Source organism: Spea bombifrons, chromosome 10, assembly GCF_027358695.1.
Source record: "Spea bombifrons isolate aSpeBom1 chromosome 10, aSpeBom1.2.pri, whole genome shotgun sequence".
Taxonomy (NCBI): Eukaryota; Metazoa; Chordata; class Amphibia; order Anura; family Pelobatidae; genus Spea; species Spea bombifrons.
Genome location: NC_071096.1, coordinates 12,016,486 through 12,033,015, shown reverse-complemented (window position 1 = coordinate 12,033,015; position 16,530 = coordinate 12,016,486). Strand labels below are relative to the sequence as shown.

The 16,530-nt window shown below is 41.9% G+C and overlaps 1 protein-coding gene and 2 long non-coding RNA genes across 3 annotated transcripts; 2 read left to right on the top strand and 1 right to left on the bottom strand.

Moving 5' to 3' along the window:
• Positions 1-803: 803 nt before the first annotated feature.
• On the top strand, positions 804-15,223 carry TNNT3 (troponin T3, fast skeletal type; the record flags this gene model as incomplete). The annotated part of the gene is made up of 14 exons (XM_053449298.1): positions 804-855; positions 2,182-2,196; positions 2,712-2,732; positions 4,682-4,744; positions 5,832-5,852; positions 7,945-7,963; positions 8,337-8,382; positions 8,661-8,777; positions 9,599-9,676; positions 9,874-9,987; positions 10,277-10,386; positions 10,618-10,708; positions 12,628-12,668; positions 14,956-15,223. Coding segments are annotated over 14 exons (843 nt in total), but the record flags the coding sequence as incomplete, so codon positions are not given.
• LOC128466902 (uncharacterized) lies at positions 11,439-12,399 on the top strand. Its single transcript, XR_008345654.1, has 2 exons — positions 11,439-11,898; positions 12,105-12,399. It is a non-coding gene; the product is annotated as an uncharacterized LOC128466902 (long non-coding RNA).
• Positions 12,805-13,460, bottom strand: LOC128466901 (uncharacterized). Its single transcript, XR_008345653.1, has 2 exons — positions 13,234-13,460; positions 12,805-13,143 (listed from the first exon to the last, which is right to left on the bottom strand). It is a non-coding gene; the product is annotated as an uncharacterized LOC128466901 (long non-coding RNA).
• Positions 15,224-16,530: the final 1,307 nt, after the last annotated feature.

Below are 16,530 nucleotides of genomic sequence, written 5' to 3'. Positions count from 1 at the left end.
ATACTTTCCACTTCCTGCCTCTGTACTCTATACTGTATTTATACTTTCAACTTCCTGCCTCTGTACTCCATACTGTACTTATACTTTCAACTTCCTGCCTCTGTACTCCATACTCTACTTATACTTTCCACTTCCTGCCTCTGTACTCTATACTGTATTTATACTTCCTGTTTCACATTTCACATTGTATCCTATCCTTCAACTTTGTATCTCAACTTATCTTAAATCATCTAACTTTTCTTAATATCTGAACTAACTTAAGCTACTGTCTTATTCCTTCCCCATCTATCTGTTAACTTGGAAAATGTCTTCATGCCTTTGAAGCTCTTCAGCCACTCCTTATTTTAAACTTTTCAAGCGTTAACATTTACTGTTTTTCGTTACGGACCATATTACTGTATGGCCAGAGTCACACATCTAATATGAATAATTGGGGTTCATACATAGATCTATATAATGAATTTGTCTTCTGCATGTCTTACAAACCTCTTCATCCCAACAACAGGTCTATTTGTTTCTAGCAGAGCTGCCACCGGCTGGCAAAGTCTGTTATGGAAAATGTACATTTATTTATAGTTATATATTTATTCTTTTTATAATTCTTGTCCCTTCATATATTCTGTCCTAAAATTCCTCCTATACTTCTATATAACTGCTCCTTATAATCAATCTCTACTTTTTCTCGTGATACAAGCTTCATCATCTTTCCTGTAACTTATCTTTTGTTCTGGTTACTGAGTTGTCACCCATCGAAAAGTTAATTGCTGTCTCTCCAGAGTTTTGCTTTGCCAAAGTTTCCCTAAATTCTCTATTTTTCTTTTCATATTCTCCTACAAACAGAAGAATACGAAGAAGGTAAATGTTCACAACCCCCCACCCAAACTGGCACCCTCTAATTCAGTAACACCTCTACACTCCATCAGATTAATGATGTCATTAATCGGACTTAAACCCTTCTCTGCCGGAGGGATCTGCAACACCATATACGCTAGCAGCTAACCAGGAAACATTTACAAAGCACACATACTTCTATCTACAGTCGTTCCCCGCAAATACGGCAGGAATTTATTAAGTGCGCAATAATTCCAGGCCTATAAAAACACTGAAATAGAAGAATTATTGATTAATAAACACATTGTACTGAAAGCGGCGCAGCGGAGTGGAGCAAAGACCCAAAATAATACAAATGATATAATTGAAAGGGCCGCATTAGCTGCACTGTATGTTATATACAACAGGGAGTTACATACCTATATAACACATACATAGGAATGGTTCTATTTATTTCAAACTCATTGCAGGTCCTTCTGGCACTACAGGGTTAATATCTCTAAGTCTTCCGTTGCCTAGTTCCTCACCTCATGCTAATCCATAAACCCTGGTTTTGATTGTCTTCCCCCATTAAAAATTCAGTCCTACATGTCATTTACTAAGACCAGAGACGCTGCCCAGACTGTGCCTCCTTGTATCAGGAGATGTTCTGGGCAGTAGGACTGTAGATTTACACAGCATGATTATCCCTCGTTTCAAGGAAGAATTTGCCGAGATGTAAAGATTTGGAAGCCTCTATGTTTAGTCTGTGATCTTATAAATGAGGGTCCAACTTTTTACCTCTTAGTAAACCACCTTGTCAGATTTTTTCCTACTCATTAACACATTATAACCCAATCCTTTCCTCAAACTGGAACATTAACAAGTTCAAAGTAGCCTCCTCAGAATACAAAATTATGGGGATAGGGTTGTTTAAGCAAACTTGGTTATGGAATACTACAGCACTCTATACGTTTCTCCTCATAAAGGGATAGCCTGATCAGCCGCTACTGCTTCGTATGAGGCTGTCGTTGGGCTCTGTGGTCTTTGTGCTATGCAGTCGTTATCTTCAGGGCCGAATTTTCCATAAGGAAAGCTGTCTATAATGTCATCTCCTTTTGAGACCCCCAAGTGATAATAGACCTTGTTCCTGTAATGCGTGCCCATTCCTGCATGCTTCTTCAAATACTGCCCCATGCTACCTAAGATCCAATCTTCAAATATTAAGCCTAGGGGCTTCTGAGACTTAAATCTGGCCCTGCTTTATGTCATTATGTGACACTGAGATGTCTGCTAAATGCTAACATGTTCTGCTTTATCTGTTTCTTTGCTTCCCCACACGCATCTTTCTGTGGCATTCTGTCTGGCCAGAAGAAGCACCTGAAGGTATGTGTTATCATCTTAGACTGATCAGTTTATTGTATTGCAGGGAGTGAACATAGGGACAGGTTGGTCTGATTACATTGAAGGGATGGGGATGCCCCTTCTGTGCTTAGTTTCTACAGAAGCAGTAGAAGTTGATACAGTGAAAGGATTTAACCATGCATGGGATAGGCATATGGCTCCTGAATCTAAGACTAGACCAACAACTGATTAAGGATTGAGTGCCAGTAAAACGAGACAGACTAGATGGGCCGAATGGTTCTTATCTGCCATCAAATTCTATGTTCCCTGGATACTCGCACACAGGTGGTAGTTTCCATCTTTCTCTGTCACTTTAATTCTCACCGTCCATTAGGAATTAAGGTACATCATACCTAGTCAGATCACTGTGGAGGGTGGTAAGGCTTTCTCCTGGCTGAGTATGTGGCCCTTGCAGTAGAAGGCCATGTGTGCTTTGTCTTGCTTTCTGCGGCTTCTCTAATTCCTGTTCTTTTCCCTCTTAATGCTTCTCTGTGCAGTGGAGGAAACCCACGAGGCAGGTATGTAAAATGCTCCTAATCCCCTAAACCCTTACTCCTTGAATCCTTCTTCACTTTCCAATAGGTTTTGTGTGTTCATTCACTAATATCAAAGATTATCAAAATCTGTAATCCCAGTTAGTGTCACTGTGGGTTCTATTCCGCTAATGCTGCCAGGAGTTTGAGAAACTCTGAAAATAGTCAATTTTTAGCATTCTCAACCAGACCTGATTAGAATGTCAAGGTGCTAGCTACCTCATTTTGTTGGCAAAACCTCAGTAATTGGTGAATAGAACCCACATTCTTTGATCAGATCTAAAACGTTAATTGGATTATATCTCAGGATATCATCATGCCAGGGTAAGGTGAATGCAGGGTCACCCAAAGCACATGTTCATATTATATCCAGTCTTATAGTCATAACTACCTTCCTTATGTTCTAACACTCAGTCATACCACCCTGTCCATTGTAACTCACCATTTCAGATCACAGTGCCCAAGCATACTTGAGCAAGCATCTGCATGGGGCATGGTCTTCAACCATGCAATAGGCATGACCTGGGGGTCTTCGGAACACTGCATTGCATGCAACAATGCAGTGGCTTTCAGTGTTCTAGATGTTTGTAACATGTATTGTATGTAGGTGATGCACTATATTTGTAGGCCAAATATATTGACTTAACTACCTGATATTTGTTCTTCACAATGATAGAAGAGATTCATACCATTCCTGCCTTAGGCCACTGCTTTATACTTTAACTTCTGCCATGCTTTTGTTCTCGCTAAAGAAAACTCATCAATTAACACGTATTAAATAGAGTTGCCACCTTGGCCGTTTACTGATGAATTGTACATACTGCAGGTCAGCCTGACAAGAGCTGTCTGGCAGTACATAAAACTCATACCCTTCACCCATACACACCGGTGTATGAATCCTACATACTGCTGGACATCATCAGGTTTTAAATGGCCAGAGCGGCAAATCTAGAATAAATAGAGCTCCTCCATTTCCAGCCACAAATGAAATGCATGACCTCCATTAAGTGAGATGTATGGATTTCCACCTTTACTTCCCACCAATACTAACAATCAGGGGTAGGCAGAAACATTATTTGTGAAGGACATTTAAATGCCCCATAAGCAACAATGACTTCAGCAAGAGCTGTCATAGAAGCTAATGTCTCAGTACAGACACTTCGCCTACCCCAGATAACTATATATTTAAAAAGTGCTCTTTCACGTTAAAGAACTTGAGTTTTAGTTAAATAACCTCCTAGCATTAAAATGTATACCATGAAGCAGCTTACTGTTACCTATGAAAACTTGTGTCATTGAAATGCTCCTGGATCACATGACGCCCGAAATATATTTCAATGCGATCTAGCGAAAAACATCCATAAACCTCACTGCGCAATCCCTGTAATGTATTTAAACGTATGCTTTATACATTTGAACTATTTATCTATAGAACACAAATAGGCCTTGTTGTTACGCCAGGTTTTTATGTTTCAGGCTGAGATCGCTTTGTAAATGTTATTAAAGCAGGTTCCTTCCCAATGTCTGATTTCTAATGGTTTCACAGACCAGAAGCCATGAATGTGACAGCACCTTCTGGCCTTCTGACAAACGTCACGTGATCCAGAATTGTTTATGCTGTTGATTGAGGAGATGTTGCATTGCACTAGATTACTTGTTACGTCTGTGATTTAGAATGTTTACAACGAGAACAGCATGTATATGATACATTTCGGCAAGCAGGTCTAGACGTTTGGCTACTGTTTTTAGGGAAGCATTGACTGTCCGCATCCAGTTACAATGCACCTCTTTCTGAGTTTGCTTTGGCTTTATGTTCTACTCTCTCCTCTTTGTTCTTTCTGCCCTGCTGCTTTCTAATACCCCCCCACCCTTGCCCTGTGGCTGCTGTTTGATGCTTGAACTATGCGACTTGCCTCTACATTCTGCATCTGAAGAAGAGGAACCAGAGCTTGTTGAGGAAGAGGAAACACAGGAGGAGGAAGGTTATGAGGAGGAAGGTAAGGCCATTGACTGTCCTTCCTCAGAAGTATCTAGTTATGTAGTATAATCCTTGCTCCTCTCTACCAGAACAATGATTACATTATATTGGCTCCAGGCTCTCAAGTTCTTCAGCTTCCTTCACACGGTTGGCTTTGAGGGTCACCTCAAATCTATGTCATGTTATTGAAAGCCTGCAGCTTCCACAGCTGCAGGTTCTTAGGGACTAGAAGTAGGAGTTTGGTGAAAAACCTTAGAAAATATGCAATAGGCATAATTGGTGTAGCCACAGTGCATGTGGTGGACGTAGCCAGCATTTATGATAATCCTGATGGAGCTGTTAAGCAATTCTAAGTGGCCTAGCTTGCTATGTATCTGCCTGCTTGGATAGTGATCTGCATGAGCTGCATATCTGTCACAAGGGGAATAAAGGACAGGGTGTATGGCACTGAGTGGCCAACTACTTTCCCAGCTGACAATTGGCAGATCCTACAGGATGAGCCGATGACAGCATTGGTATTGTTAAGATAACTGCTTTACAGATCTACGAAATGGGATGCAGGACGCACATACAATATTTGCAATGTAACAACATAGAATACCTTAAAGAACCTGGAATATGTACCAGACATGAATTATCAGCCCATTAATAAAAAGATCTGTTGTTAACCATTTAAGTGCCAAGGAATGCACACTGTATCGCAAAGTATTGCACTTACCACCCTTTTGGCATTCCAATGGTTAAAATATGAGTGTACATGTTACTTGTAAGCAGGTGCTTGCAGTATACATTGTATCAAGTCTTAATATAACAATGTATTATATTGTCCTGAAAGGGTAACAAAATGTCTATAAATTATCATACAAACTTAAGCATCCAAGTGTACTGTCACTAAGCTGTTGTGGCATACAAAAGGTTAAAGCCTAAGACTAACATTACACTAGCACAAACCAGGGCCTTGCTTTTCTTTCTCAGAACTATGTATTAAAAATGTTTGTATATAAGCAGGAGAAGCCTTTTCTGGAACGTTGGGTTACCTGTGATAATAAACTTGATTCCTCACATAGGATAGCTGGAGTCATATAACAATCTCTTTTCACTTGCAGACCACGGTGAAGAATACGACGGTATTTGACTTCTACACTTATCTTACTTATTACTTCTCTCCTTTATAATTCCCCTCTTTCACCCGTTTAATGCCGCAGGTTTGGCCAAAGCCCCACAGGGTTCCTGGAACAATGATCTATTTCTTCTTTCGTACGTGCAATTACATAAAAAAGATGGACAACTGTTAATTCACACATAACTAAACTCCTTAAGGTTTTTGGGAGAACTCTACCAAGGACCTTCTTATAACTTTGGGAAATTAAAAAAACAGTGGGTCTCAGATATGTAAAAACATTAAGGGTACTGGGGGGCGAATGCTTCCTTTTCTAGTAAACTTCTTATGAGTAAGACTTCTTTTACTAAGATACGTTATAGACATGTAGGTCTTTTCCAGGTATGGATTCTGTGGAGGTTTGGCTCGACCTGCTTTTGTGTTCTTATTTCTAGTTTGATTTACTAAATAGACCCTATTCTCAGTCTCTTCTCATCTAAACCCAGTCCCGCTCTCTGCTGATCTGTTTGGAGTGTCTTTCCTTCCATTTCAAGAGATATCTTCTATTTCCTGAACCAAGCGGAGCATTTCTTGCTCTCCTTCCCATCTATACTCGGTCCTTCTCTAATTTACTTACATTCAGGCTCCCAGCCTTATCCATCCACATGCAGTCACTTCTCTCTGCTTCCTATCTACAACCAATCTCTTCTTCCCCTTCCTTCCTCCATGATAATCTCTCTAGTGCTCTGAACAATGACCGTTCTGGGTAGCTATAATACACCCAACATGCTTTAAAGTACTGAAAACCTCAAATCCCTCATGGGGTCTCCCTCACCTACATGCAGCATGTTTTCCTCTTGTGTTCTCCCTTCTTCTTTCTAAACCTCTTTTCATTTTTCCAGATCACACAACAACTCTCACACTTCAAAATGTTCCGTTCTAGATCTTTTCTTCCTCTATTGCGCAAAAGATGTTAAGATTACGCAACACTAAACGCTTTAAACCCCAAATCATGACAATATGTGATTTTGATATGTGAGCTTAATACTAAATCCTAGCCATAGCACAGAAAGATAGGGTGCAGATCAGTTATGTTTTTGGCAAGTACAGCGACAGATTCCTTTTGTTAATCTAGAGAGCTCAGCTCCTGATTGGTCTAAGTGGATCGGTACATATAAAACAGGTTAAACGTAGTTAGAAGTGTGTAGCATAAACCCCCACGTGTCCATAAATACATTAAGGAAAGCCAGGCATCACTTACGAGAGGTAGTGATGTCAAAAGTGCCCTTTTATACGGATATTTTTTTATACCACTGACGTCCTGAAAGCTGTACTTCTTACACCAAAAACTTTGCCCTTTGAAAGTTAGCACAAACTACCTTACTGTCTTGTCTTTTTATTCTCTTTTTTCCCTGTCACCCCTTTCCCTTCCAGAATCGCTTGCACTGTCTTCTCATGCATGTAAAAGAACTTCTGCATCCTCCTTCTCCTCCCTCTAGTTCTATAATTCAAAGGTTCTCTACTCCTCTCACATTCCATTCCTGGGTCGAGAAATAACCTTTTTTTATCCCCTCGCTATTAACGTGTCCATCGTTTTTTTTTTCATGGATTCATTTCTTGGTTTGCGTTTTTTTTTTGTTTTTTTTTTTCTCTTTGTAAAATAACTAACGTTTCTTTCTCTGACAACCTGAGAAATGTCCTCTTCTCTGACAGGTCAGAGGCTAACTGTGGCCAGTTCTGAAACTCATTCACTGACCAGATTAAATGCATCCGGCCGGGGGTTAAACACTGTGGGACATTTTTTTTCATGGATGCTAACAGTGTGAGAAAGCATCATGTGAAAATATCATTTCTCTTTCCAATTAAACAGCCGTATAATTATAGGTCATCTTGGACCTCTGGCTTCTTCTAGCCTCTTTGACCCAGCCTTTGTACAGCGCACACACAATATTCCAATATATCGGAATAAACATTTGGGAGATTCTCACACGGATGCTTTTGATACATTGCACACATTCACCTGATTATGTATTCTGTATCTCTCTTGCCTGTTTCCACTGCCTTGTGGTTCCATTCTCATTTCTCTCTCCTGTTCTCTCCTTCCTGATTTCCATCTGCAGAAGAGAAGCCAAAACCTAAGTAAGTGCAATACATGTAGCCCAAGCCTTGAGTTATCCCGGCTTATAGTGCCCATGTGGCCCTGCATGGGGTATAGTAGCTTGCAATGTGGCCCCGCATGGGGTATAGTAGCCTGCAATATTGTTACAACAATCTAGAGGAACATTGCTATGGGATCTATCTGTACCGTGCATCCACACACTCAGGCCTTCAACACCACTAATGCATCCTTAAAAACGTCTGGGTTCACCCAAAGACCTTCTCCACCTAGACACCCACAACATTCTAAAACCGATGAGCAAACGTACGTCCCATGAACACTGGGCCCTTCTTACAAGGTCGTTCCTTACCTTGGCGTTCTTCCAGTATCTTTACTTTCCTCTCTTCGTTCCAGACTCACCGCCCCTAAAATCCCAGAAGGTGAAAAAGTTGACTTTGATGTAAGTAAATCAATAAAAAGACATCTGTTTTGCATAAAACCGTGCCGTTCATGTCTGTTTCACTTGCACATGAGTCAATAGACAATCATAAAATATATTTTGAGCGTTTTAACAAAGACATCATTAGCATGCTAGTATTAGCTAATGGACTTTTATAAAGTCATAAATACTAGTTGGTATAAGATTCTAGACCTAGGGATAGAGTTTGATGGCCCTTCTCTCGAAAACACGGCAACTCTTTAACCAAACACTCAACGCCTCTTTACTTTATCCTGCAGGATATCCAGAAGAAAAGACAAAACAAGGACTTGATTGAGCTGCAGTCTCTCATCGATACACATTTTGAAGGCCGCAAGAAAGAGGAAGAGGAGCTCATTGCCCTGAAAGACAGAATTGTAAGCAACCTTTCGACCCTAACCAGTTATAATCGGAGAATTAATGGCGTGTTGGAAACAGGGCGCCGCTCCAAGGTGCACAGAATAACAGACAGATGGAATCATTAGTCTTACATCAATTAGATCGGCAATAATGAACATTATTTTAATGGCAATGTAGTTTTTCCGGGATTTTGCCTTTGCCTTATAACTATATTTCGGAAGTAGACGGTAAAATATCTAAGATTCTAAACAGAGCAGGCTGGAGTGCACACTTAAGTGGCTAAAAGTGAGTTTGGAGTGTGTGGTTCTCACCTGACCTGTGATCTGCTTTATAGTCAGGTAATTGATTCGATTAAAGAAGGCCTGGCAGTAATATGCGGGCCGACAATGCCCCCATACTCACTGTGGCAGCAGATCGGGCGCTACAGTCCACTGGCTGGATATGCCCGACCACACGCTACATGAGCATAAAATACATGGCGTGTGGCCTGTGATATCCAGGCTCCGGCCACACATGTCATTAGGCAGCCCCTGGCCTTAAAGCGCCAGGGTTGCCTTTTTATCCTCAGTTCGGCCCTGGTGAAGCGTCATTATCAGAACAGATTCTTACGCCTGGGAGGATAAGCAGACTGTTACAGAAACCTCGTAAATCGAATACTGTATAAATAACGTTCTTATAAATAAGTGTTGTATCGAGGCAGGACCTACAGACAGCGCAGGGTTAAGGAGCTCCGTGCATGAGTACGTGTGGCACTCTATCTGCATTTTTGTGTATCTGAGTGCGATCCAGCACTGACGGTTAACCCTTCTCTGACCACTGTGATGTGTTTGATTTCCAGGAGAAGCGTAGAGCTGAAAGATCAGAACAGCAGAGGATCAGAGCAGAGAAAGAGAAGGAGCGTCAGAACAGACTGGCTGTGAGTACCGCGCAAAACACAACGCTCTCATTCTGCATCTCTAAAAACCTCATCTATCTGTAAAATAAAACTGATTGCATTGAAAGTGGGGGAAACATGCACCTAACAGATGCTTCACGCATACACTGCACACCCAGATATCACAACGCTGTTACACCAAAACCTTTCTCACATGTCATCATCCTTACTCTGTACAGGAGGAGAAGGCAAGAAGAGAGGAGCAGGATTTACTAAGACGTGCTGAGGATGACATGAAGAAGAAGAAGGCTCTGTCCTCCATGGGAGCCTCATACAGCAGCTACCTGGCCAAGGTAAATGAGGGAACCGAGAAAGTCATGTGCATCAGTCATGCGCTATTATTATTACAGTGTATCGTACGGGTTGTAATGCTTTGTGGTAGCCAACATGCAGATTGATGTTAAGGACCACACACTTAAGCTATGTGGTCTATCCATGAGGTGTGCTTTTAGATCTTTCAATTAAACATTTGGTTTGGCGGGAAGGCACGCCAAGGGAGACAATAAGAAAGAGTCGCTTACCAGATGTTTGATGCAGTTGCACCCTGGCATTCCCTCATCTTTTTTTCATATTCCCTTCTAGGCTGACCAGAAGAGAGGCAAGAAACAGACAGCCCGTGAGCAGAAGAAGAAGATCCTAGCAGACCGTCGCAAGGCCCTGAACATTGACCACCTTAATGAGGACAAAATCAGGTATCCTATAATACGAGCGAGGCACCAACAAATACTCATCTATAAGGCTTCATTTCATGAATATAAGACAAGGCAAAGAACCAAATAACGTTACAGCAGACTATACGCGGCCCACCTTCTCTGCAGTGAAATTCCATGTTTCAAGTCATCCGGCAAACGTAAATTAATTCCAGGTCTCTGCATTCATAACAACCTGTTGGAATCTTATGTGTGTTCATCTCACTTCCACAGGGATAAGGCCAAGGAGCTGTGGGACTGGCTGTACCAGCTGGAGTCTGAGAAGTTTGAGATGGGAGAGAAGCTGAAGAAACAGAAATATGAGGTGAGAGAACACGATACGCAGTTACTATTAACAATTTGAATGGAGAGAAGGTTAGCTTATCTGCTGGGGGTTTGTTGGCTCCACTGCCGGCCTTTAGGGGGCAGCATAGACTTACTCAACACAACTGTGGAACCTTTAGACGAAGTTGCTACCTTTTTTTGGGGCAGAGGTAGAAAAAAAGTCACTTTTCCCTCACAATTGTGCAGTTTTTTTTTTTTATATTGAAATATTTATATTAAAATATTGATATATTTTGATATTATGATTTTAGTTTATGTTAAATGTTAATTGAAACTCATCCACCCATAGCATGATATTATTGACATCCCGTAAGTAGCTTTTCACAACATACCCCCGAGTATCGATTAAAAATCATTGTTTAAATTGCCTAAAGACAAAAGATCCAGAGCTACGTAAAAGTGGTGATGAAATATCTAGCATTTAGCAGATTATTCTACTAATGATATCATCCATAAATACTATGTCTGCTTATGCAATATCCATTTGTTACCGTGTTCATCCAATCATGTTGAATCACTTTATCATGTTTTATTTATACAGTACTTTATCATCATGTGCTAGTCTGTCTATAAAGCACATAGCACATCATATGAAGAGTATGTGTACCTGTGTAGAGATCATGTTATCAGCGTGTATATGAGAACGTATGTGTGTAGCATACTGTATATAAATCATATTGTCGGTATGTGCGTATAGGAGAGCTTACACTTCAATGTGCCAGCCTGTCAATTAGTCAGACCATGTATCTATGTATCATTTGATCAAACCATCTGTCTATAGCCTGTCTATTGGGTAGCCAGCATGTGACAGCCCAAACCATCTAGTTGGGTTATTCTCAGTACTCTGAGCTGCTTGTATCGCCGTGTTATAATGTAACCAGGTCATCAAGCCAGAGATCAACAGGAACAACCTGATTTTACATTTTTATTATTTCATTTTATTTCTGGAGCGCCAGCACCATCAACCGGTTAGCTGTCACTCATTGCTACATGCATTCCGTGTATCAACGAGTGGTATAAATACGCACATTTAAATGGACCGCTCAGCTCCCATTTGCATTAAAGTTCATATGATGGCTGGAGTGTCCATGTAAGTCTAAAACAGCTCTTTGATGACATTGTTTAGGTAGTATGAGTTCAGAAAACTATCGCTTATAGAAGTGATTGTCAGTGCTTTGGGCTGTCTCTGCCACACCGCATCACATCTGTGTTTCTCTTGCACGTTGTGTCCAAGTTATTCTCAGTTTCTATCACTGTCTGTGTCTTTCTTTCTTTTAGAAAGCTTCCTACTAATTCTTTCTCAAAAAAAGAGAGAGGATGAGTGAGGTTAAGAGAGGGGAGACCTAGAGAGCATTCAGTTTTTAGTGCATTTACAGCTTAACTGACCGCTTTTCACAGCTCCTAGGATGTCATCAAAATGTAGGTACTGGATCTTCCCATTTAAAGATGAACTTGAGACCAGAAGGATGGTGGGAAATGGCACAGAGGTCCTCACAACCACAACATTGTGTGTTACAAACACCCGATAATTACACAACAAGAGTATTTCTGCACAAAATAGCTGTGAAAATATGTGAATGGTAGGTCAAGTAGGTATATGGGAGTTACAGTATATTGCTACACGAACAAGGCAAGGAGAAGCTCATTCATACACAATGTATGGGGAAGATACAGTCCAGTGTACACACACGACACAAGAACATGCTCATTCCTACTTTTAACCAGAACATTAACAACTCAAGCATCACAACGCAGGACCAAGAGGGAATGTGTTCACGCATAAAAGTTTCATTGTTGGAAGTCCCAGTGGAGTTCACACAGGGAACAGTCTATCCACCGTGAGGGTCACAATGCGGTCTCTGGTTCCCCTTTTCACATGATTATCTTGATCTCTCTTAGATTACGACTCTGCATAGGAGGGTAGAAGAAATCTCCAAGTTGTAAGTAGAGACTCCTCTTTGAAGGGGTTGTAGTACAGGGCTGCCTGCTACAGCATGGGACAGGGTAGGCACCGCTACGACTGGGTCTGTGCTCAAAGCAGGGGCTTTAAAATGTACACAATTCTTTAGAAAGGAAAGGGCACAGATGGATACCAGGACTGCAAACACCAGCCATATGGATGTATCTTTGTGAAAAATATATAAACCTGGGTGGAATATACCCGGTAAGATCACAGAACTTAAGGAACTAACGGGGGATCATGTACTTCTGACGGACCCTTATAAAGCCTTGGGTGCCAGTAATCAGAAGAAAAAGTAAGGGTTTCTTTATCGAGAGACTTGAGCTGAATGCAGCATAATAGTTGTAGAAGGACAGAAAGCAATGTGCGAGGTGCTCCAGGAAGCCCTCTTGTTTTCCTATAGGGTGGGGCCAATTGTGATTTAGGGTTAAGCAGCTTAATGATAGTAATGATAACTGTGATAATCCCACCAAAGCTCCACACCTGGCCCTTTCTGCTCCTGCACCATAGTGTATACCTATGACCTTTAAACTCCATTAAAAAACATGGGTTTCCCAATGGTTTTTGCTCCATAGGAGTCCAAAAATATACCTCCTCTCCACACAATTCAAAACCTAATAATGATGGCCAACTTTAAAAATATTAGTGAAGGGGGCAGCTTGTTCTTTGGGATCATGGAAGTTGTAATTCAACAACAGCTGGAAGGCTTCATGCTTTTGCAACGTAGCCAACAAAATGGCCATCTATACACAAAGCTTCACCTACGGGACTCGATGTACAGAGCCACTCAGGTAATAATAAGGGAAAGGATACTTTGTAGTCTTGGTGTCCATCTGATTGCTTTGAGAGTAAGAGGTGGGATTTCCTATGTAATTACTGCGTCTGCTTTAAGCGTCAGCCCAGGTGTTATATGACGGTAAGTATATGTTCCAGTTTGTGTGTGTCTCAAAGGTACAGGCAGGGCACGTCCGCCACTCCTTACATTGACAGGCTGGAGTTCTGCCCTCATAAGAGGGTATAAGGTAACAGGCTTCCGACATACAGCTCAATATCTCCGAAGGTGCTAAAGGTGGGAAGCTCTGGAGAACTCTCCAGCATAAATGGATTGTGTGTTGTTTTAACAGGTTACAACCCTCAGGAACCGTATCGATCAACTCCAGAAACAGTAAGTAGCCAGAGTATCCCAAAATATAACCCCAAACCAGCTTGAACCGATACTCAGTACTTACATCACTACCAGCTCTCTACCCCCCAAAAAAATACATAAAAACCTCACTAAAATCCCACCTATATACATGAGAACTGTAGTAACCCAAACCAACCCTTCTCCAACATTATGCATTTATTTTTTCAAATAGGTCCCATCCAGTGCAGCCCCAAACCAAAATACACATAATTTATGGGTTAATTCTTTAAACCCTAACCTCCAACAAGTTACGCATGATACTTGTATATTACTAAGGTGCTAAGGTTTCATGAGCTCTATTTTGCCAAAGAGTGATCTGCGTGCTTAATACGGCCACCCAAACTACTCCTGCTCTGTAGTTGTAACCTTTATCTCCGGCTCAAAGAGCTGATAAGGTTGACGTTCTAACATCCCAGGCCGTTGGTAACTCTTCCAATCTAACCCTGTAATGTGCACTCGGCAAACAAGTAAGTATGACAAGTAATGGCCCCCGGCTGAGTTATAACAGGTATAGTATTACAACAGACTGCAGTTATGTCGCCGGCAGCAAGGACTGCACACCTAGTCCTGAGCGAGGTTAAGGCCCATCATACTTACCCTGCCAACTGCCCCTCCTGCAGGGAGCCCAGAATTTGCCCCGCTATATTCCGCTACTGATAATGACTGCAGTCTGTGTCAAGCATGCAAAATAAGGTTCAGCATGTTGGAAGGGCATTAACAGGCCCCCCAAACTAACAGCGGGGGACACGGTGATAGTGCCTGTCCGTGCCGCTTACGAATGATGCTGTATGTGTCTTATACCCTCACACAGGACGGTGTCACAGTCCTTACTATTTAGTCTCGTTTCCCCGCCGCCCCAGGCTTACTTCATATATATTACAGACCTGCTTAATCGGTCAATTCAGCCCTCTGATCCTGTCACTTTCCCCATCGGGACACGCAAGTCCCTCCACTTCATACCAGTCTTCTCCTCCCCATTGCTCTTTCTTACCTTATGTTTGTGAATTCCCTGTGTGAGGGATAAGAAAACCTACAGTGACCTTTATCCGGTCTGATCTCTGTCCGTTTCCCCCCATAACAGCAGCAAGAAGGGAGCTGGAGGAGGCAAAGGCAAAGTCGGAGGCCGCTGGAAGTAAAATCTCCCAGAAGAATCAAAATAAGGTCATGACAGAGAGCAGCCTCCCTCCTCTTACCTTTCACCATACCCAACCCTGCTGGAAGCTGGATCCACTCGGTGCCCTAAGAGATAGTGACCCTGTCCGCCTCTGTGAGCAACCTCTTTCTTTCTGTGGACTGCTCTGTATAATCTCTACTCTTTTGTAAATAAAGTGTGAAGCTTCTTACCCGAATGACCTAAATCTATGTGGTGCTGTCTCAAACATTGCAAAAACAGCCAAATCATGTCTTATACCCACAAGAAACAAATCCCTTTAAATGCTTGTGAAAAGAGCGACATACACGTTGTACAGCGCTGCAGAACATGATGGCGCTATATAAAACAATACCTAATAATACGCTATTCGCATACAAGCTTAAACATAGCAAAGTAGCCAATCAGAGGATAAATGTGTAATGCCTTCCACTACTTTGATAGGAATTAGTTCCCTGTTGGTATTCCGAATAATACAAACCCTTCACATCTTGATGGTAGAAAGACACGCGTAGAGCCTTCCGCCTCTCCCTACTACAAGGAGATAATGTGCGTAAACAGGTAAAAATTAAATACCATGTCTTGTAAGTAATTTCTTGGGTAAGGAAAGGGAGAACTTGTATTGGCAAACACCCAATTCACTAAAAGGAGAGAGGGTAGGAGAGTTCCCAGGAGAGCTGTGGCTTTAAACCCCTCGCTCCACTAGTCATTATAATGGGCCCAGACTCGCAGATTTCTCCAGCAGGAAGGGCTGAGGTGTCGGCATAATGGAGACATTCATGGGCGAGGAGGCATTCATAATGTATAGTGAAGTCAAGGAGCTGAAAGCACAGGATGAACTAAAAGACCCAATAAACCGAACACGAGCGAGATATTCGATACACCGGTGTGTAAACAGACACAGGGAATGTAACGCTCAGTGAATGTAGAGACCTGCGACTACAACATTTTTACCACTTTCCATCCAAATCACTCTTCAGGTTGATCGCCTGATGTCCATCACCAATAGCCCTCTAGCTGGTTACTAAAACACCAAAGCACTCGCCATCTTCTGATTTCTTGTAGGGCAAAACCCGTCAGCAGCACTTCAGTAAACACTCAAAACGGGATTAAGTTGTCCGCACCTGCCGGCACGGGCATATTAATCCAAACTCTGAGAGGCTCGTTCCACCAGCTACCTTAACAATTGTTTGGATGAACCACCAGAAAACTACCAGCCTTCTATCCACAGACAGTAGTGAACGTCGCGCTGTCCTCCAACACGTGCAAGAGATGTCATCCAGTTACATTCCCCTGTATCTGCCTCAACCAAATTCCTAACGTTTCATGCAAATCCGTCGTCGCTTCTATGATCCCTCAAGCGAAAAGTTCCTTGGGATCCTACTGTCGGCTCGAGCGAGAGAAGACGCAACATTCCTCCTGTGCTTTCCCAGCATTGTTTCTTAATCCCTCGGGCCAGAAATTGTTTAGCTCCTCCATAAAGCTATTATCACATAAATCTTAGGA